At 52.0% G+C, this 22,580-nt stretch overlaps 1 protein-coding gene across 2 annotated transcripts in view; it reads right to left on the bottom strand.

The window, feature by feature from the left end:
- TRAM2 (translocation associated membrane protein 2) overlaps positions 1-22,580 on the bottom strand; it is an 89,250-nt gene that overhangs the window by 6,553 nt on the left and 60,117 nt on the right. The window contains exons 3-10 of one of the 2 annotated variants that reach the window (XM_008263046.5): positions 16,643-16,752; positions 16,031-16,147; positions 5,656-5,714; positions 4,840-4,924; positions 4,208-4,278; positions 2,174-2,278; positions 1,784-1,927; positions 85-248 (exon numbers count right to left, since the gene is read on the bottom strand). In XM_008263046.5, coding sequence (XP_008261268.2) covers positions 85-248; positions 1,784-1,927; positions 2,174-2,278; positions 4,208-4,278; positions 4,840-4,924; positions 5,656-5,714; positions 16,031-16,147; positions 16,643-16,752 — 855 coding nt within the window. The remainder of the gene's footprint in view (positions 1-84; positions 249-1,783; positions 1,928-2,173; positions 2,279-4,207; positions 4,279-4,839; positions 4,925-5,655; positions 5,715-16,030; positions 16,148-16,642; positions 16,753-22,580) is intronic. The other variant, XM_089333171.1, reaches the window with a different exon arrangement.

The following is a 22,580-nucleotide window of genomic DNA, read 5'->3' as shown; positions in this document are numbered from 1 at the left end:
GGTCTGGGGAGAGCCCAAGAAGCCGGGCCTGGCTCCTCCACACGCATCCCAGACAGACGTCACCGGCTGGGGCCTGGCACTCACCAGATTCCCTCTTGATGAGCCTGGCTGGTAGTCTGGGGGCAGCTGGCACTCTCCGCTTGGCACTCTGCTCGTTCCAGTACTCTCGCCAGTGCCGCAGCTGGGAGTGGATGAAGCGCCACATGAGCCAGGCCTGGGCAGCACATACCAGCAGCAGCACGCAGAGCCTGGGGGGTGGGGGTGGAGAGGTGGGCTCAAGGGCGGGCCCGAGGGCGGGACTCGGGCCCACAGCCCCAGGTACAGGGCAGGACCCTGCAGCTCCCACAGCCCGGCCCACCACCCTCACTGCCAGCACTGTCTGGCACCAGGAAGTGTGTGCTCCAGTCTTTCTCTGCTCTAGTGCATGTCAGGGTGTTGCAGCAATGGGGCTGGAGGACGGGGAAGGTGGAGGCGACAGGGGCAAGTCCAGTTCCACAATCACGTGACTCCCGTGCCCACAGAGAACCTGTGGCCATGTTGCCTCTTGGATCCACAGCACCAAACAAGGCTGATGTAGGCTCCAAAAATATGGGTAGGCCTCAAATGAACTGAATTGTGAGGCAGCATTAGTAATTCCATCTAGCAGGCCACTTAGAGGCAGAGGGGCCAGTGTACAACACAGCAGTCACGCCGCCTCGGAGCCACCTATACTGCAGAGCCTGGTTTTGAGTCTCAGCTCTGCTCCTGATTCAATTTCCTGCTCACATGGACCCTTTTGGAAGGCAGCAGATGATGGCTCAAGTACCTGGATCTCTGCCACCCACATGGGAGAACCAGATGGAGCTTCAGGCAGCTGACTTCAGCCTGGCCCAGCCCCGGGTATTGTGGTCATTTAAGGAGTAAACCAGTAGATGGAAGACCTTTTTGTGTCTTTGTCTCCCTCTATGACTCTTTGCCTTTCAAATAAGATGAAAAACAAACAAACAAAAAAGAATTAAAAAAAAAAAAAAACCTGAGAAGAGAAAGAACTTTTTAAAAAAGATTTATTTATATTCTTGAAAGGCTGAAAGGCAGAGTTACAGAGACAGAGAGAGATCCCACTCACTGGTTTACTCCCCAAATGACTGCAATGGCTGGACCTGGGCCAGACTAAAGCCAGGAGCTTCTTCCAGGTCTCCCAGGTGGGTGCAGGGGCCCAAGCACTTGGGCCATCTTCTACTGCTTTTCCCAGGTTCAGTAGCAGGGAGTTGGATCAAAAGAGGAGAAACTGGGACTCGAATCGGCATGCATATGGGATGCTGCACCGTTTTATCCACTAAGACACAGTGCCAGCCTCTCAATGTTTAAAAAAAAAGGGGGGGGGGGCAGAGTAATCCTGGCCAAGGCACCCTCCCATGCCTGTGGACTCAAAAAAACACAGTGGCTTCTTCCTCGCCTTGGTGGCAGGGGAGGGCATTACCAACTGCTGAGCACACAGTATTAAACCGGCCACATGTGGCTGTGCCTATCGAGACCGGAAGTGAAACTTCCCGTGTACCCTGAAGCACTGGACAAATGTGAGAGGATTTGCAGTCAGGAAGTGAAGATGTTCTAAAGGCAGCAGAGGCCGGTATCTATCCCCTCCTCAGGCCTCATGTTCCAAGACTCCCAGCTAACCAACAAGGAGCATGAGACGCAAAGATCTGCTGCCCCGTGACCTTCTGCGGAAGCTGTGCCAAGTTTAAGAGGCTCCTGGCCTGGAGCTGGAGTCCTGACATCTCCTCGGGCTCCTGCCAGCACTCACCTGCAAAGCAAGGTGTTGAAGTTCCCCTTCTCAGGGTCAAACGCCTGGTTTTCCATGCGAGCCAGTCCAAAGCCAATGGCCAGCACAGCGAGGGTGAGGATGAAGAGGCGGGTGACCCCAAACACAGCAGCCCAGGCGTTAAACCTGCTCAAGGAGGCAGAAAGGGGGCCCTTTGAGCAAGCTGTATCTGCTTCTCCAGGAGTAATCCCAAGTAGGAAGAGGATTCGAGAGGAGCCCAGGAAGGGGCTGGAGGGGTAAGATATCTAAGGATCAGATGCTCTGGAAAGAACATAATCTTAGGGGGCCGCCTTCAGCTAAGTGGGCAGTTTGCACCCAGGGCGGGACCCACCATAGCCTCTGAGCAGGCCAGCCTCTCACAGCCCCACTTACAGCTTCTCGTTGTTTTCGTCTGCAAAGTAGAAGAGTCGAGCCATGTGGAAGAGGAACTCGGTCGAGTACTGCAGCAGCAGCAGGATCAGGCCCAGGCGGCTGAGGCTGGGGGGAGAGGACGAGGCTGACACTCTTCCCCGAGAAGCCGTACCCCAGCCTGCCCGTCTCGGCTCAGGCTGCCCTGGGCCTGGGCTCTGCTTTCCACTCCCACATTCCCAGACAGGCCCTGGCTCCACCTTCAGGACTCAGTTTGGCAATCACACTTCCAGGAATGTTTCCTAACTGACCCCCCACCCTCAGCCTTTCACCTGTCCTGTCAGGGTCAGGAGTCCATCCCTGCCTGCTCCCACAGCAGACCATAGCACCTTGCACGCATCATCATCTAGGCTGGCAACAAGCACCCAGGAGGGTGCTCAGAACACGCCTGCCGAGCTCTGCGCGTGGAAATACGGCAGGTTCCTGCTGTCCAACATTTCCTTAGCCAAGTCTTCCCAGCCAAGGGGAAGGTGAGAAGCAGGAAGCACTCCTTCCACAAGGTGCTGCCCATACCTGCCTCCCTGCTCCTCCCTACACGCTGCTGGAGCGACAGTGCAGCCGGATTCCTTAGGCCCATTCTGCAGGTGACACAGGAGCTCCGACACCAGTGCAAGTGGTAGGTACCTGCAGTCCCTGTCCCTCAAAGACCCATCCAGGAACAGACCCTGCTGTGGGCCTCCAGAGACAGAGGGTGGAGTCCGAGAGCTGCCTCCCTCCCTTGTCTCTATTAATTCAAGTCAGTCATTGTCACAGCCAGCCTGCTGTGAACCCAGGTCAGGGGAGAGCGAACCCTTTTTTTTGCCAAGGGCCATTTGCATATTTACAACATCATTTGCAGGCCGTACAAAACTATCCACTTAAAAATTAGTCTGTTGTGGATTTACTGAATTTCAAGCCTGCAGCTGCCTTGGCAGAGCTAAATCAGGCCTTATATGGCCCATGGGCCAGACAGCCCCCACCATGACCTAGGAGATGATGGTCCCCAGGATCTCCAGGCACCTCCACAAAAGGTTACCATAGCAAGCTCTCAAAATACCAACCCAGAGAAAAGTACAGGGGATTCTCCTGCAGGGAGGAAGCTCAAGAGAAGCCAATGTATCAATGATAACTTAGCCATCAATATGGCTTTTCACAAAAGAGACTCTCAAGGCCAAACTCTGCAGCAACTCTTTAGACTCCATTTTTTCCAAAGGGAAAAGAATTCCTGGGACGCAGGCTATGGCAGCCTCTGCCCCTGGACCCTGTGAGGCAGGAGCCCAGCTTCTTCAGGGCTTGAAGGCTGCCTTCAGCCTGCAAAAGCCACGGCCCAGAGGCCACGGGAAGCCTGCCCTGGCTCTCTCTCAGGTGGGAGCAGTCACCGTCCTGGGTCCCCCTAGCCGGTGATGTGGACTCTCACAGAACTTACACTCAAGGGCCCTGACCACATCTGTAACTGTCTCTCCCCCTACAAAGAGAACAAACTGTGGAAGATAAAGACATCTCCCGCCGGGGCCGCGGCTCAATAGGCTAATCCTCCGCCTTGCGGCGCCGGCATACCAGATTCTAGTCCTGGTCGGGGTGCCGCATTCTGTCCTGGTTGCCCCTCTTCCAGGCTAGCTCTCTGCTGTGTCCCGGGAAGGCAGTGGAGGATGGCCCAAGTGCTTGGGCCCTGCACCCCATGGGAGACCAGGAGAAGCACCTGGCTCCTGCCTTCGGGTCAGCGTGGTGCGCCTGCCGCAGCGCGCCGCAGCGCGCCGCAGCGGCGGCCATTGGAGGGTGAACCAACGGCAAAGGAAGACCTTTCTCTCTGTCTCTCTCTCTCTCACTATCCACTCTGCCTGTTAAAAAGAAAAAAAAAAAGACATCTCCCATTATCCACCTTTGAACTCCCAAGTCTGAGCATGGCAACAGCACACAGGGGGCGCCTAATAAAAGCCTGCCAACCGATCGACCACGTGGATAGAAGCACAGACACACCAAGGAGCAGGCAAATCTGACCGAGCGCGGGCCGACACTCACTTTAAGAGGTACGCTCCAGCTATGTGGACCAGGTACAGGCAAATGTACTGGAGCTGCCGGGGAACTTCCTCCTGGAAGCGAGAGAAGTGACGATCAATCTGCTCATTCCCCAAGCGACGACGCTGGGGATGGGGGCCGGGGCAGAGGGCGAGGGAGGGGCAGACGCTGGCCCGCTCTCCACCCCCGCGCCAGGCTGCTCTGACACACTGCAGCCCCACACTCCAGGCTCCTGAAAAGTCCAAGGGTGAGGCAGTGGCTTTGGGGCTGGGGTCAGAGGGCAAGGTTTGGATTGAGAAAGAAGAGGCAGAGAGACTGGGGAAGTGGTCTTAGGGAAATTATACAAATGAAACCAAAATGTACACAGACTGTGGGAAGGCCAAAAAGCCCTCTGGTCAATCTCTGGATCAATTTCTCCCACAGCCACATGTCTGGTAGAGGGGGCAGGCAAGAGGCGGTGGCTTCCCTCTCCGGGGTTGACCGGGCACCTCTGTAGGTGCTATCTCATCACTGTACTCCTTCCCCAGGCCAGCCAACTCCCAGTGCTTCTGGGAGGGGCAAGGGAGGGTCCACTGGGAAGGGCTGATGGCAAGCGGAGAAGAGTGGCCTCCAGGGTCAGGGCAGGGCGTACTCACCTTCCGTACCTTCTGGAAGTACAGCTCAGGGAGTGCGTGCAGCCAGTAGGCCAGCTGGCACAGGTAGAAAAACTTCACCTGGAAGCTGGAGACAGGGGAGCAGGTCACAGGGACAGGGGAAAAGAGAACATCCCCCAGGGGGCTCGCCAAGCACAGCCGGCAAGGAGAGGCCAGGACTGGCTGCGAACGTCCCCAGCAAGAAACAGCCGCAGAAGTGCAGCGAAGCGGGGTTCTTTAGCCTCGATGGGAGGGGCTGACTGCACAGCAGTGTGGACGAGGCGGCGCCCACTGCACATGCTGAACACTCCATGGCTCTCAGCAGCAAGGGGAGACCGCACTCAGCTCCACGCCCTCTGCTCACGCTGCTCCTGAAAGGCTTAGGAGAGGCAAAGGGTGGCCTCCTGAGGAAGACGACGGGCTCAGGTGTTGCCCTCCTGGCCTCGGGGTGGCACCGAGAACGGCAGGGGAAGCTGCCTGCGACACAGCATCAGCCGGGGGAAGCGAGCTGTCAACGTCTGTGGGTCGCCAACAAGGCACAAAGCCCAGAGACCTTCCTGGAGCTGCTCTGCTCCTGCATCGGTCCCCGCAGCTTAGGTGCCTCTGCGGCTGCAGCTAATGCAGGTGGCATTTCAGCAGGGGGAGTCTCTGGTCAAGAACTCTGGGAGTGAGTGGCTCTGAGGCAAGTCTCCGGTCCGCACTACCTGCCCTACCAGGATCAGGACACAATCTGGTCCTCGTGCCAGCTGGCCCCATGGTGCTCTGGCCACCTGTGGGAGGAGAAGCCAGCAGACAGGACCGCGTCATGAGCATACTCACGGGAGGTACACGTGCGGGTAGTCTTCCCAGAGGCTTCTCGGGTTTGTTAGGTATCCTTCCTGCAGCGGGAGAGAAGAAAAAGCGTTGACAGACATGGACATGAGACTTCCTGGGACCCTAGGACCAGCGCAGCTGTCAGGGACACACCTAGCCCCACCTGCCAGGGGAAGAAAGGAGCAGGAAATGTGAATAAGAGGGGATCTGTCTGTGTGGGACTGGCTGGCCCTGGGCCAGTTTCTTTATGGTGAAGGAGCAGACACAGTAGGACGCACCATGCTCCGGGCTCAGAACACCTGTGTCTGGCTGTGGTCTGACACTGGATGCATCCTCTGAGTGAGCTCATTCATCTCCCTGGCTCATCTAGGGACTCATCTGTAAAGTGAGGATTAAAACATCTGCCCCTATGGGTACTGCTGGAAACAGAGGTGACAGTCTATGGGACAGTGTCCAGCACTGTGCCTGCACGTGGAGGCACTCGGGAAAGGCTTATAGAATGAACAAGCAAATGGACTCCAGAATCACTCCCCCATGGGAAAACAGAAAGCCCAGTCTGGCTTTTCACATCACCATGAGTAAGGAGAAGGGCTGGATCCCGTCAGCCTGCCCACGCATCTGGACTCTGACACCTGGCACACTGTGTGGTTTTCATTCTGCGGTCTCTCTGACCGTGAGCCCCTTCACACCAGGATCTGTTCTGGCCTTTCTCTGCATCTCTAGCTTCTACCCAGCACCTAGGACACAGTGAGGGAGTTAACCTGAAAACCTTCCCAACACAAAACATCCACAAATCCTGGATGAAATCCAACAAATAAGCTGAGCAGAAGTGGAGACCCCTGGAGGCTCCCAAAAATAGGTGGTAAAAGCCAGAGCAGGAAGCGATGGTGCGGCAGCCCTGAAGGCACTGGTCTTGGGGTCAGGGCTTGCATGTCCAAGTGGGAACAGAAGACAGTATCTTGGAGGTGGAACCTGAGATCCTTGTATAAAATCAAGACCCTGGATGGGCTACAATCTCAAAGACAGTGTGTGCTGGGGCTAGCATTATGGCACAGCAGGTTAAGCCAGGGCACTGGTTTGAGTTCCAGCTACTCAACTTCCAATCCCACTCCCTGCTAATGAGTCTGGGAAAGCAGTGGAAAATTGCCCAACGCCTTGGGCCCCTACACCAACATGGGAGACCCAGATGGAGTTCCAGGCTCCAGCTTTCCAGCTTTGGCCTGGCTCAGCCCTGGCCATTGCAACCATCTGGGGAATGAAACAGTGGACAGGAAACTCTCTCTAACTCTGCTTTTCAAATAAACAAATCTTTTTCCTAGAGACAGAGAGAGAGAGAGAGAGAGAGAGAGAGAGAGAGAGAGAGAGAGATTGTGTGCCGACAAACATAGGGAATTGAAACTGCCCAGCCTGGGCCCAGGATAAAAACCAAGACATTTACCCTAAAGACCTGCAATCTCAGGTTTACCCTCACATTGTCTAGAGTTCAAATATATCACACCAAGGTGTTCCAGGAACCACCAAGCTAAGAAATTGGTGTTAACAGTGTTGTATGCCAGTGCTGCCCTGGGGACATGCCCTTATTCCAGAGTGTACAGGTCTCTCACTGATAAAAACCTTGCTACAGATGTGTTTACAATTCAACATTACAAAATACAGGAGGAGCAAGTCAGCTGACACTATGAGAGTCCAGTAAAAACCCGCTGGTTGAATGAAAAAAAAAAAAAAAAAAAACGGTGAGTAGTTTCGGTTCTTACTTGCCGTTGGGAGAGGGCAGAGAAGGTTAGGTCAGCATGACCTCGTTATAGAAACATGGAAATGAAGGACCGGAGAGGAACAATCAGCTAAAACGTGGCAGTATTTATAGTACACAGCTGAAGTCTGGTGGGCTGGGCCAGCAATCTCCTGGATAACTTCAGGCCAGGATAACACTCAGGACAGTGGAAGAATCAACATGGCGATAGTCTGGTGAGAAGAACTCACAGTTCTGTCCACCGGATCTTCAGACATATTTCTAAGTGAGGGTGATCCACCCAGCCTCCAGTTGCCAAATGCCCTGTGACCTGGCAGTAAGCATTTTCAGCAGTCTGTGGCCCAAACCCTCTATAGTCTTGGGCCTGTGTTAACACAACAACCTCCCATTAGCACAGACTCACGGAACAGTGCAGACACGGTTAACTCAGAGAGAAAAGAAAATGTCTCGCCCCAGACTCTTACAGCATCAATTCTAACCTCTTGTCACCACCCCCGTCCTCCCCCATAAACGTGCAGAGATGGAGGGCTCTGGCCTCATGGGTGGTGGTGAGCTCTTTCATCACCCACCATCATCTTCCTCTCCGACATTCACACATCTGCCTTCATCAGATCTTGGACCCAGGTACAGGGACACGTGATCTTCCACACTCTCATTCCAGAAAAACCAGAGAGGTGAGAACGCCCTTTGCTAGAGGAAGCGCAATGTATTTAACAAGACAGACGGTACTTCTGGGACAGGGGGCTGATGGGGAGGAGGAGCAGTGTGAGAGGACTATGTCTGAAGCCCCACTGATCTCGTGATTTTAAACAGGAACCTCCTTGCCCTGGCCCTCTTTCCTTAGGAGACAAAGAGGTCAGGACATGGAAGCCAGCAAGCCAAGAAACTCCCAGAAAAATGCTGCCTGCTTGTGAATGTCCAGTCCACTGGGACTGGAGGAGGGTGGGGTGGAGGGAGGAGAGCCAGGGCGGCCAGAGAAAAAATGACTCACTGCTCTGACAACAGCCTTTTCCAGACCTCTGTCCAGGCAGCTGTCTGAGGGGGGGAACTGGGGCTGCGGCACCCTCTGAGCTTGGGCATGCCATTGCACCTGCACTCCCAGGGGCTGTGTGTGCAGCCAACAGGCCTCAAGCAGACGGTCTGAAGGAGCTTTGTCCTCTTCTCATTCTACGCATCAGCTCCATGAGCTGGAGCGATCCCGTCTGTTTCCCCAGAAGCCTTTCTTGGTGCTGTATGAACAGCAAGATCCACAGGAACAGCAGGATCCAGATGTGACCCAGCCAGCTGCTGCCTTGATTCAGACGTGCCTCACCTCCTCTGACCACAAGAACGCTATGCACTGGATCTGCTCGAGAGCCACGGATCTCTCAGCAGAAACAAGTTCTGATACAACCACCAGCACGCGAGTTCTGGTTCTCATTGAATAGTGGACTTTAGGTTTAAATACGAAGGGAGACATCCAAAGGAAGTGAGAGCAGACCGAAGGCCACCCACCCTGCTTTCTCTGCTGTAGCTTTTCTTCCTTTTCTTTTTCTGAATAAGGAATAGGAGATCAAAAGTAGATGAAAAGTTGGAGGTACAGGGAAAGAGTTGTGGTGTAGCAGGAAAAGCTGCCCCTTGTGACACCTGTATCCCACATGGGCGTCAGTTCATGTCCCAGCTGCTCTACTTCCCATCCAGCTCCCTGCTAATGGCTTGGGAAAAGCAGTGGGAAATGGCCCAAGTGCTTGGGTCCCTGCATCCACGTGGGAGACCCAGATGAAGGTCCTGGCTCTGGCCTGGCCCAGGCCTGGCTGTTGTGGCCATTTGGGGAGTGAACCAGCAGATGGAAGATCTCTCTGTTTCAAAAAAAAAAAAAAAAAAATGCTGGAAGTTGATATTCTTATAAAATTATTGGTTGGTCCAGACTCACTCATATCATCTGTATGTATGCAGAGACGGATATAGGAATAAACTTTTTTTTTTTTTTTTTTTTTTTGACAGGCAGAGTGGACAGTGAGAAAGAGACAGAGAGAAAGGTCTTCCTTTATCATTGGTTCACCCCTCAATGGCTGTGCCAGCCGGCGCGCTGTGGCCGGTGCACCGCGCTGATCCGAAGCCAGGAGCCAGGTACTTCCTCCTGGTCTCCCATGCGGGTGCAGGGTCCAAGCACTTGGGCCATCCTCCACTGCCTTCCTGGGCCACAGCAGAGAGCTGGACTAGAAGAGGAGCAACTGGGACAGAACCTGGTGCCCCAACTGGGACTAGAACCTGGGGTGCCGGCGCCACAGGCTGAGGATTAGCCTATTGAGCCGTGGCACCGTCCTAAACTGGTATTTTTAATAAGAGGGGTATGAGGTCCATTTTTGCTTTCTTTTTAAAATTTTTCTGCTTTGTTCACTTAAAAAAATGATCATCTATGATGTTTATAATAGCACTGCATTCATCAGTTAAAAGAAAAACTGTTGAAAGCTGAAGAAGGAGAACACATTTGCAATTTCTTCATTCATCCTCTCAGCCAGTATTCAGTGAGTACTTAGTACAAGCCAGGCACTGTACCAGCGACACAGCAGTGAGCATGGTGCTGGTGACCCGGCAACTCAAGAGTTTAGGAGGGAGCCTGGCACTGTGGTGTAGTGTATAAAGCCGACACCTGCAGTACCAGCATCCCATATGGGCACCAGTTCAAGATCCAGCTGTTCCACTTCCAATCCAGCTCTCTGCTATGGCCTGGGAAAAGCAATAGAAGATGGCCTTGGGCCTTGGCCTCCTGCACCCATGTGGGAGACCCAGAAGAAGCTCCTGGCTCCTGGCCTCAGATTGGCAAAGCTCCAGCCATTTCGGCCATCTGAAGAGTGAACCAGTGGATAGAAGACTTCTCTCTCTCTGCATCTGTAACTCTGTTTTAATAAAAGAAATAAAGAAATAGGGGCCGGTGCTGTGGCACAGGGGGTTAATGCCCTGGCCTGAGGCACTGGCACCCCATATAGGTGCTGGTTGGAGACCCAGATGCTCCACTTCTGATCCAGCTCTCTGCTATGGCCTGGGAAAGAAGTGTAAGATGGCCCAAGTCCTTGGGCTCCTGCACCTGCATGGGAGACTTGGAAGAAGCTCCTGGCTCCTGGCTTCAGATCGGCTCAGCTCCAGCCATTGCGGCCAAGTGGGGAGTGAATCATTGGATGGAAGACCTCTCTCTCTTTCTCTCTCTGCCTCTCCTCTCTCTGTGCAACTCTGACTTTCAAATAAATAAATAAATCTTTTTAAAAAACAAAGACATAAATCAAAAAAAAAAAGAGTGACAAGAAAACACCAGTATTGGGCCAGGTGCAGAAAAGGCAAACTGACAGGGTTCTGCAGGGAGGCAACATGTAGGTGAAGACTTGAACAGCAGGAAGGAGCCAGCCACGGGATGTCAGGTGATGGGGCACCTGAGCACAGGGACCACCCGTGCTAAGCCCAAGAGGCAGGAAGGGCCAGGCGGAAATGCCGATTTCACTGTAAATGTGAGGGAGGCTTTTAGGTAGCATGACATGCTTTAAAAGATATGTCTGAAAGCATTCACAATACTGTCTTCCTGTTGTTTTCTTTAAGAGAGAAAGAGACACCACAGGGTCACTGTCTATATTCACCGCATGGGGCAGCAGAACCCTAGGACCTCCTATTGCAATGTAACTGTAACTCAGCGCCAGGTCATCAGCTTTTCCACACACACATACATACCCTGCCCTGCCCAGTCTCTGGTAACCATCACTGTCCTCTTAATTTCTACAAGATCAACTTTTTTAAATTCTACATATCTGTCGCTCCCCCTCTTCACGGAGGAACGACACAGGACCCTGCGCTGTTCTTTCGTCTGCTCGGCCCTCCCCGGGTTTGCTGCTGGTTCTTCCCAGGTTGGCTACTGTCCCTTCCACCTCCGTGGAAGGGCGGTTCCCCCTGGCCGCTTTCCCCACTTCCACAGGGGAGCGGCACACCGCCGGCCGGCTCTCTCGGGGGCTGCACAGGTGTTCCCTTAGATGTTCCCCTTAGATGTTCCTGGTGCATGCCGTCTCTCTCCTCCTTTATAGTCCTCCTCCGCCAATCCTAACTCGGCTGCCCACACGCCGAGTACGCTGCTCTCCTCCAATCAGGAGCAAGTCCTACAGTTTATTGGCTGAACTGGAGGCAGCTGTGTAGAAGCTGTTTTCTTCTCTCCCAGCGCCATATTGTGGGAGAGCAGATGCATAGAATAAGTCTTAATTCCAGTAACTTAGTCCAGTCCGGATTGCTCCCCACACATATCCACAAATACGTACAATTTCTATATGTCTGTCACACTCTTTAAATAAAAACATAAAGATGCAGCTGGTGCTGAAGAGAAAAGCAGCTGGGGATGGGGGCTTCAAATGTCTATAAACACCTCCTTCTGGAAGGCAGGTGCTTCGCAGTCCTGGCCAGAGATGATGGCGGCTCGGACGTCACATCAGGGCTTCTCTGCCTTGGCACAACTGACAGCTGGGGGCAGCTCATTCTTTGCTGTGGGGGTTGTCCTGTGCTTTACAGGACACTGAGCACCATCCCTGGCCTCTGCCATGAGATGCCACATTGCCAAACGTCCCTTCAAGGCCAAGTGTCCCCCGCCCCTTCCCTGGCTGAGAATCACTGTGCTGGGGTTAGAGACCAGAAGGACAGAAGCTCAGTGTGTTCCGGAGGCAGAGGTGGCAGAATCTGCTGCTGCACTGACTGCGGAGTGAAAAAGAGACTCATGACAACAATGGCATCGTGAAGATGGGACTTCAGAGGTGAATTGGTGCTCCTTCTCTTACAAATCTACCTCTTCTTCTTCAGCCACTTGCCTCCCACACTCTAGATGGTCAGGCGGAGGAAGGGAAGGCAAGTAGTTAAATGGTATTAATAGGAGTTGGGGGCCGGCACCGCGGCTCAATAGGCTAATCCTCCGCCTTGCGGCGCCGGCACACCAGGTTCTAGTCCCGGTCGGGGCGCCGGATTCTGTCCTGGTTGCCCCTCTTCCAGGCCAGCTCTCTGCTGTGGCCAGGGAGTGCAGTGGAGGATGGCCCAAGTCCTTGGGCCCTGCACCCACATGGGAGACCAGGAGAAGTACCTGGCTCCTGCCATCAGATCAGCGCAGTGCACCGGCCGCAGCGCGCCAGCCGCGGCGGCCATTGGAGGGTGAAACAAAGGCAAAGGAAGACCTTTCTCTCTGTCTCTCTCTCTCTCACTGTCCACTCTGCCTGTCAAAAAAAAAAAAAATAGGAGTTGGGGTCATTATGGCTTTCCTTGGTGCCCTGGTCATTCCTCCCTGCTGACCAGAGCGAGTAGGGGAACTGGCTCTCACCATAACAAATGACTGCTATGTGTGTCCCCCAGAAAAGTGCTGCACACCCCCAAACTTATCAGCAGCCTACTGCCAAGTCCCTGAAGGATGGAAGAAGCACGCTGCAGAGGGGTGCTGGGCAGCGTGGCTCTGGCTCCAATCTGGTCTCCATGGGTCACGGCTGGGGTGGAATGTCTGTCGGCAGCGGGAGGGCTGAAGGGGTAGGTGATTCAGAGAGCAGGCTGTGCTTCCCCTGCAGGACCACGTCCAGCTCTGCTATCCAGAGCCAGAGAGGTGAGCATGGACTCGCCGTCAACGGGCCTGGGAGCCGTAAGTATAAGACTTCAGTGCACTGCACACAGCAGGGGGCACCACGCACAGTCTGAGTCTGCCCCCTGGACAGGGCAGCCCAACGGCCCTGCCCAAAGAGGACAGAAGTCTTAGGTCCCTCACTTAAGTTTCCTAGTGTGCTGCTTAGAAAAACCTCTCTGTGATGTCACGGTAAGAGGAACAAATGTGAGACACACAAGGGCATGTTGACCCCTGCTGGGAGAACGCGGAGACAGGGCATTCCTGCGGAGAGCTCACACTGTCACCGCAGGCAGAGGACTAAGGACTGAGCCATCCTCAGGAAGGTTGGGGAGGAAACCTCAGAGGGGTCACAGGGTTGCTGAGTTTTCCAAGCCCCAGGCCTGGGTTTCTCCCACCTGGGACGTGGTTACAGACGGGAGGTGCAGCAGGTGGGGTGGGGGCTAATGAAACATTTCCTAGCACAACAGGCAAGGTCTTGTTACATGGAACCCCAAAGGACCATCTGCATTCCTTGCTTTGAAGGCATTTTGCTGTTCCGAACACTGCTTGAAATAAGAGCCCTATTGTGTAGAAAGGGGAGGAAGATAAACTGTCTGGTGCTGCAGTCACGTATGCAATGGCACTGACCTTCAGAGGATCTGATGTGCATTCAAGGCGATGCCTTCCTGGCTTAAGGGAGGCCAAGGCAGTTAAACAGAAATTGCAGTGGACAGGGCTGGTGTTGTGGCACAGCAGGTTTGGTAGCCGCCCGACACAGAGCATCCCATATCATAGTTTCCGTTCCAGTTTTGGCTGCTCCACTTCTGATCCAGCTCCCTGCTAATGTGCCTGGGAAAGCAGTGGAAGATGGCCCAAGTGCTTGGGCCCCTGCATGCATGTGGGAGACTCAAATGCAGTTTCAGGATCTCAGCTTCAGCCTCGCTCAGCTCTGATTACTATGGCCATTTGGGGAGTGAACCAGATGATGGAAGATTCTCTCTCTTCCCCTCCCTCCCTCCCTCCCTGTCTCTCTGCCTCTCTCTGCCTTTCTCTCTCTCCTGCTTTCTATGACACTATGCCTCTGAAGTCAATAAAAGAAATTTTGAAAATCTGAAAAGACCGGTAGATCCAAGATGGCTGAATAGGGAAAAGACGGGCTGATTCTGACCATGGGGAAAATACCAGAAGGAACCACATTCCCAGGGTACAGTTGCAGAGAAGTTTGCAGTGAAAATCTAGAGAAAGAAGACAGACACTGTGGAGCAGCAAGGATGGTACAATCACACAGCAGTGAGACACCATCTCCTTGGAACAAAGTGAGAGGAACCTGTGGCAGCCCATGCCACAGGGTAATAGTGTCTGAGGGAGAACTAGGCCCAGTGACTTTGAGTCTGGCCTGGAGCACTAGTGGGGGACAGGGTGCCCACCTAACCCTGTGAAGGGAGAACACATTGCTTCTCTCCTCTCTCCCCCAACCACGGTGCCCGGCCACCAGCAGGGAGGAAGTCCCACCTCAATAAGGCAAGCAGAGGCGGCTGCAGCCCGTGTCTGACTGGAAGATTTCATCGGAGGAACAAATCTGCAGTCCCTGCTGACTCTGAGTCTGGCCTGGAAGGCTGCGGCAGGAGGGAGGTTAGGCCTGTGAAGCTCTCCCCTCCCCTCACTCTGTCAAGGTGCACTTGGGCTTGACTTGCATAGCAGAGCACCAACCAACCTCTATCAGGCAGGCAGCTGGCTCTGGAACAGCGGGGCTCTCTCTGTTTATGGGGAGGCTGACAGGGCTGACAGTGGATCCTCTGCTCCCTGTGACTGTGCAGTAGGACGCGGGGTGTGGCTGGGTCTTTGGGCAATCACTGGGGTCTGGCTTCAGAGGGTCCCTGAGTGCCTGGGGTGGGTCATCGCAGAGGGTTCTGCACTCACACTGAGAAGCACACAGATCCTTTGTATACTCATGCACCTGTATGGGTAGAGTACATAGCCAGTGTGGGCTTACTCTGGGCAGCTGAACACCTTGGCAGAGAGAGGCTGAGGCTGTGATCTTAACAGCAGGCGTAATCATACCGTACCCTTTGCTGACAATAGAGATCTGCCATGCACAACTTGGATGTCACCCTGGACTCTTGCCCCATCCTCATTCACTGGCCGGAGCTCCCTGGCCTCACCCAGCACATGTCTCTGGGTATCTGCTGAAGCAGCAGACACTCCACTAAGCCACAGGAGCAAATTTCAAAGACAAAAGGCCTTGAAAGGGAAAACCAAGTGTTTCCACAGATGCCTAAAAATAAACGCAGAAATACAAGAAACAAGAACAAGGAATACAATATAACTCCCAAAAAGGAACACAACACAACTTCAATATTAGAATGTGAAGACAAAGAGATTAATGAGACGCCTGAAAAGGAATTCAAAAGAATGATCAAAAGATTACTCAAAAACACAGAGAAGCAAATACATGAGATGAAGAAATCCACACAATATGGATGAGAAATTCTGCCAGAAGTAGATATATTAAAGAGAAATCAAACTTAAATATCAGAAATAAAGAATTCAATATGTCAAATAAAAAATACAGTAGAAAGCCTTAACAAGAGACTCAGTGAGGCAAAAGAAAGAATATCTGAGTTAGAAAACAAATTTTTGGAAGTATCTCAGACAAAAAAATAAAGAAGAAGTAGAAGAAGAAGAAATAATAATATTGAAAAAAAGAAAAAAACTGTGCTGGGCTTGCACCTAGACCCCCAAGTCCAAGCTGTCCCTGCCACTTTAGGGATGAACACGGCTTGTAGGCAGGCCTTGCAGAACAGTATAGAGCCATGTAGATGCATGATGGCTCTCTCCAGCTAGAAAGCAGCCTCTGTATACCATTTTGCCTCTCCCTGCAATACCAGGAGGATATAAAAATCCTTTAAGAAAATAAGAAACTTGCTTCTTGCTCTCTTCCCTGCTGAGCCCTTGCAGAGATTTCAACAGCAACCCAAGAGCCAGAGCCAGAGCCAGAGCTGCCTGGGGGCCGGCCCTCACCCTTCAGCAGTCCCAAGGCCACTCACCGTCACCACCACATAGAAGCACCATATCACCGAGCTGAGATGAAAGACGACCAGCTGTCCAGATTCGTTGAACTTGCTGTGTTTGACCTTGGAGAGATGAAGCCGTTTGCTGATTTTCTGAAGAATAAAGAAAACCCGGTGTGTTAAATATCTGAGTGTATTCATCCTGGGTGGGTTTCAGACTCCTGCTTTCTCCCCACAGAAGGGCTGAGCTTTGTTAAACGCTTGCAGTTGGACAGAATCTAAGTTATCTGGCATAAGCTTACTGTGTACATACAGTGCTTAGTTCAGGGTGAGTATTTTGAGAAAGTGCTAAATGAATACCTCCAGCCTACACCTAAAGAAAACATTTCCCAAACATGGTGTATTTGACACACCCACGGGGACACTGTTTTGTCGTATCTCAGACACTGTCTCCCATGTCATCAGTACCACTGTCCCAGGGGCTGACTGAAGGCGGCTGCGACAGGGACGGAGCCTTGAGTGTGATGAAGCTAGTCCAGTCAATGGGACCAATGAGTGGGTGAACGAATTCAGGGCTACAGTTTCCTCCCAGAATGGAGGGGAAAACTCCCCGCAGGGCACCTCCACAGTTCCTGACATGTCACTTACATCTAAAATGTACTCCTGAACCACAGCGTGCAAGATGATGGTGATGAAGATGTAGAACAAGATTGTGACCAGGTCCTTCGGGCCGTAGTGGTAGTGCACAGTCTCGCTGTCTGTGGAGGTAACAAAGAGTCCTGTCAGCATCCCTGGGATGAGGAAGCATTCTGGGACCCAAAACTGCAAAGAGACAGGAAGTAGGGTGTGCCATCAAATGCTACCCATTTGCTGTACCTCTAGTCTCTGCCCCCAGAATCCTGTCCAGCCTCTGGACTTGGCCCCTGGGAAGGGCCAACAGGGAGGGCTAAGGAGAACCAAGTGTACCACAGATGTGTGCTGTTTATCTCCTGAGTCTGGGTAGGAGGGTACATGGTTGGTCTTCACCACTGGTTCCATCACTCCCTGGCCGTGGGACTCTGGCTAAGTGACCACCTGCTGAGCCTCAATTTCTTCCCCTTGTGAAATGGGACTGCAGTCACACTTCACCCAGGAAACACATTGTGGATTAAGAATGTGGACCTGGAAGACAGAGAGCCTGAGCTTCTTCCCATGTGGCCTTGGGCATCTCTATGAGTGCCCTTCTGTGCCTGTTTCCTTATCCAGCAACTGAAGACAGCAGTGTGCCGCTCCCCGTCTTCGTGGAGGAACGACACAGGACCCTGCGCTGTTCTTTCGTCTGCTCGGCCCTCCCCGGGTTTGCTGCTGGTTCTTCCCGGGTTGGCTACCGACCCTTCCACCTCCGTGGAAGGGCGGTTCCCCCTGGCCACTTTCCCCACTTCCACAGGGGAGCGGCACACCGCCCGCCGGCTCTCTCGGGGGCTGCACAGGTGTTCCTTCAGATGTTCCCCTTAGATGTTCCTGGTGCATGCCGTCTCTCTCCTCCTTTATAGTCCTCTTCCACCAATCCCAACTCTGCTACCCACACGCCGAGTACGCTGCTCTCCTCCAATCAGGAGCAGGTCCCACAGTTTATTGGTTGAACTGGAGGCAGCTGTGTAGAAGCTGTTTCCCTTCTCAGCGCCATATTGTGGGAAAGCAGATGCATAGAATAAGTCTTAATTCCAGTAACTTAGTCTAGTCCGAGTTGCTCCCAGTTGCTCCCCACAGCAGTGCCTGCTTGTAGGGTTACTGTGAGAACCATGTGAATGAATGAAGAAAAAGAACTTGTAACACTGACTCATGCGTAGTGTTAGACACAAGGGTGCTTCAAAGATTCACGGACAACGGGATTAGAACATAAGCTATGTTGATATGAAAATTCTGAAATCTATGCATACAAGGGGTCTTCAACAAGTTCATGAAGGGGCCGGTGCTGTGCCACCTGCAGTGGTGGCATCCTCTATGGATACCAGTTCAAGTTCCATTTGTTCCACTTCTGATTCAGCTCTCTGCTATGGCCTGGGAAAGCAGCAGAAGATGGCCCAAGTGCTTGGGCCCCGCACCCACATTGGAGACCTGGAAGAAGCTCCCGGCCCCTGGCTTCGGATTGGCCCAGCTCAACCATTGCAGCTGTTTGGGGAGTGAACCAGCAGATGGAAGGCCCTTCTCTCTCTTTCGGCCTCTGCCTCTCTGTAACTCTGCATTTCAAATAAAAAATAAATAAATCTTTTTTTAAAAAAAAGTTCAGGAAATTCTATTATGAAAGAACTCTGCATGGGTTTCAAAATTTCTTTGCACCAAAATTAACTTACCTTTTTAAAAAAAATTTACTTATTTCAAAGACAGAGACAAAGACAGCACTCCCATGCATTGGTTCACTCCCCACTCCGGGACTGGGCAGAAAGCTGAAGACAGAGCCAGGGACTCAAGCCAGGTCTCCCGCACAGGCAGCAGAAACCTCGTCACTGCAGCCATCATCTGTTGTCCAGGGTCTGCATCATGAAGTAGCTAGAGTCAGGAGCTGCAGATGGGGACTGAACCCCGGGACCCTGTCTCAGATGGGATGTGGATTTCTGAATCAGGATCTTAACACCTAGGCCAAATGCCTGCCCCAAACTTACCTTTTAAATCTACTTCCCATGAACTTTTTGATGTATGGATTTGCTATTATTCTTGTTGCTGGGGTACTGTGAGGATTAAATGATCATTTATGTGTCCGGTGCTTATCACAGTGCCTATAACGTAGAGTAAGCATGCAATGACTGGTGGCTTACTATTCAGTAGTAATGGAGTAGACAGAATCCCAGGGCAGAGATACTGTAAAAGCCCTGCCACTGCAGCCTCCTTTCCTACATACAGAGGAGACTTCATACCCTTGCTCTAGTTAGTAGGCTGCAGGGCTCTGGGAGCCTGGCAAATGCTGGCCTGGAGCTCGTGGCCCTGTAAACCATCCGCCAGCTCCACGCAGACACACTGGCGGCCTTTCCAGCTGTGCTGCTTCGCCCTGAGTCACACACATATGAGTCATCGCTTTGCTGGGACACATTTACCAGAAGGTAAGCCCGGGCTGCCTTGTTCCAGGGTGTCCAGGGAGTGAAGGCAACCTGACTCGGTCACTCTGGGCATCAACACGAACCCTGCCACCCCGGCCTGCAAGACTGTGATGAGCAGGGAGAAAACATGCACTTGGCAACCAGACACACTTTCCTTTCTGCTCTCTCTCCTCCTTGCCTAAGGACCTCTGTGAAGGGCACTGAGCCCAGTGGCACAGCGCAACATGCAGCAAGAAGATGGACAAACCAGCACGTACAGGCAGACAGGCCCAGTGCAGCCAAGGGTGCATAGAGAGAGCCAGCACAGGTGTGGGCGCAACTTCGGCGAGGGTCGTCGGTCAAGGGGAACAGAACAGCACTCCAACTTGGGAGTAAGTGGAACAGCCAAGCCATGGTGGGAGGTATCCTAGGTGGAGGAGGCAGCCTGTGCAAAGTAGGACTGGAAGGAGGCTGTGGTGCTGGGGGTGGCAGGGGAGGTGATTATGGGAGCCACACGGCTGCTGACAATGGCTGGGGTGTTGCTGACAGGGTGTGGACATCACCTTGAAGGTAATGTGGGCACACCAAAGAATTCAATCTACTCTGTGGTCTAACAGGCTTACTCTGGCAGCAGTGGACAGTGGCAAGCCTGGAGGTAAGGACAACAGTCAGAAAGCTATCCCTGTACTAGGTAAGGAATGGGGGGCCTGTATCAGGCAGGAGGAGAAAGAGGAATGAGGAGGAGGGCTAGCACTGACAGAGAGTGGGTAAGATGCAGCGACTGACCCTCCCCAGGGGGCGCAGGTGCCACGCAGCAGGTGAGGTACTCAGCCTCCCATCCCTGTTCCACCATCATGAAGCCGGGATTGCAGTCTCCTTTCCTCTCCACAAGTGAGGACCAAGGGAGACTCATTCAACGGCAGCAGATTTTGAAACTATAAACAGACACTAAGTTTCATCATCAAGACCAGTGTGATTAGGCAAAATGGAATGTATTTTATACACAACCAAATGAGTGCAGTCTAAAGCTAATCAGAGAAAATAATCCCCATCAGGACTTTGGACCATGCATTCTGAATCCTGATTTGCCTCCCAAATACTCAACTCCAGCGAGATGTGACCCCTGTGAGCCCTTGCTTTTGACAACCGCCTCCACGTGCAATCCCAGCCAACACCATTTTCAGGGCATGAGCAGTGAGCACCTGGGCATGAGCTCACCTGCCCTCTTAGAGCTAGGAGGGTCCACATCATTCCCTTGTGGACTTAAAAGCCAGCGGCCAATGAACTACAACTCAACAAAAAAACAACTTGAATGAAAAATTGGCAAAGAGCTGGAAGAGACGTTTCTCCAAAGATATACAAATAAATGGTCATTAAGAACATGAAAAGGCACTTAACATCACGAACCATTAGGGAAATGCAAATCAAAACCACACTGAGATACCATCTCAACATCCATTTGTAGATTGTAGATGACTACAATCAACAACAATAACAACAAAAAAAAAACTCAGAAAATACAGTGTTTGGAGAGAATGTGGAGCAACTGGAAGCCTTGTACATTATTTGTGGGAATGTAAAATGGTGCAGCAACTAAGAGACAGAGCGTGCTGGTTCCTCATAAAATTAAAAATAGGATTATATAATCCAGCCCTTCCACTTCTAGGCATGTAAAGAATTAAAAGCTGGGTTTGTTTTTTTTTTTTTTAATTTATTTATCTGAAAGGCAGAGTTACACAGAGAAAGGGAGAGAGAAAGAAAGATCTTCCATCTATTGATTCACTGCTCAGATGGCTGCTAGGGCTAGACCAGGTGGAAGGCAGGAGCCCACAGACCCATGTGGATCTCCCACATGGGTGGAAAGGTCCCAAGTACATGGGTCACCTTCCGTTGCTTTCCCAGGCACATTAGCAGGGAGCTAGATAGGAAGTAGAGCAGCCAGGACTCAGACTGGTACTCATATGGGATACTGGCATTGCAGGCACTGGCATAACCCACCGTGCCACAATGCCAGCCCCAAAAGCAGGTTCTTGAAATAGTCGTACATCCATGTTCCAGTATTCACAATAGCCAAAAGGTAGAAGTAACCTAAGTGACCACCGATGGATGAATGGATACACAAATGCGGTCCATACATGCTATTATTCAGCCTTGGAATGGAAGGGAGTTCGGACACATGCTACAATAGGGATGAACCTCAGAACGCAAGGCTGAGTGAATTAAGTCAATCACAAAAGACAAACACTGTGAGACTCCCAAGATACAAGGTGCCTAAGGAAGTCACGGTCACAGAAACACGAAGAAGAATCATGAGTGTCAGGAACTGCGAGAGCAGGAATGGGGAGTGGCTGTTCAGTGGGTACAGGAGCTGCAATAAAGCAAGACGGAAAGAGTTCTGGAAATTGGTGACGTAAATAACCTAACCACTGCACTGTACACTTAAAAACGGTCATGACAGTGATAAGTTTTATATCTATTTCAGCACAATTTAAATAACAACGGCCAGATGTGATAAGTGTTCTAAAGTGGACTGAAGGCTGGGGTAGGGGAGGCTGGGCCTAAAGAGGCGGGGGATCACAAAAGGTGCCTACAGGTCACAGAATATACCCTACGGCAACAGAAAGCTCTGAAAGGCTTTAGTGACACAGGCCCCTCTTCCTGACACATGGAGAAGGGGTTAGGGCAGCAAGGGTGGAGACCAGGAGAGCAGCAGGGAGGCGCCTGCAGACAGCACAAAGGAGAGCCCTGCGCAGAGAGGATACCCCAGTGATGGAGAACGACAACCTCACTGGACAGATCTGAAATCCAAGGAACAAGAGGATGGACTGGCTGTGGATTCTTCTGGAATCTCACCCGTACCCTGCAGCCCTCCTTCACAGGCTCAGGGTTTTCCAACATGCATCACCTTTTTTGATCCTTGTAATAACTCACGAGACATGCAAGTATAGTGGATGAGGAAACAGGGTTCAGAGACTTAAGGGACATGGTCCCCCCTCCTCAGCTGTTGTGGCCACCTGAAGAGCGAACCAGCAGATGGAAGATATTTCTCTCTCAGTCACAACAGCTGCTTCTTTAGCTATGAGGTACAGCCAGTACAACCAGCTTCCCAACATTTCAAAAGCAAAGAGAAACATCTTTACAAGAAATTGCCTGGTTTTCAAATGTGGTGACTAATCCTAAAATGTGAAAAACAGTGTCTTTGCCAACACCAAATTGGCCAATGAAAACACATCTACAGGCCAATTCTAACTGTGGACCTATTTGTAATCACCGGCCTGGGTGACCCCTGACCCCTCCCCAACAACACCACCTTTGGGGTCTTCTTCCTATATATCACCATGGAGAATGTTCAGTGTGCTCTATTGTAGAAATTAATCTATTTCTAGAAGAAGACACCTTTAGTTGTGATCCTTCTTTGCACCTGCAGATGGGCTACTCCATCACCCAGCAAAAGTGGCACTTTATGTATGTATGTATCTAAGTATCTATTTACTCATTCATTCATTCAATTGAAAGATCGAAATATCTTCCAT

Source organism: Oryctolagus cuniculus, chromosome 5, assembly GCF_051225735.1.
Source record: "Oryctolagus cuniculus isolate XC-2025 breed Fujian yellow rabbit chromosome 5, ASM5122573v1, whole genome shotgun sequence".
In the NCBI taxonomy this organism is placed as follows: domain Eukaryota; kingdom Metazoa; phylum Chordata; class Mammalia; order Lagomorpha; family Leporidae; genus Oryctolagus; species Oryctolagus cuniculus.
This window is presented reverse-complemented; position numbering and strand designations above follow the sequence as displayed.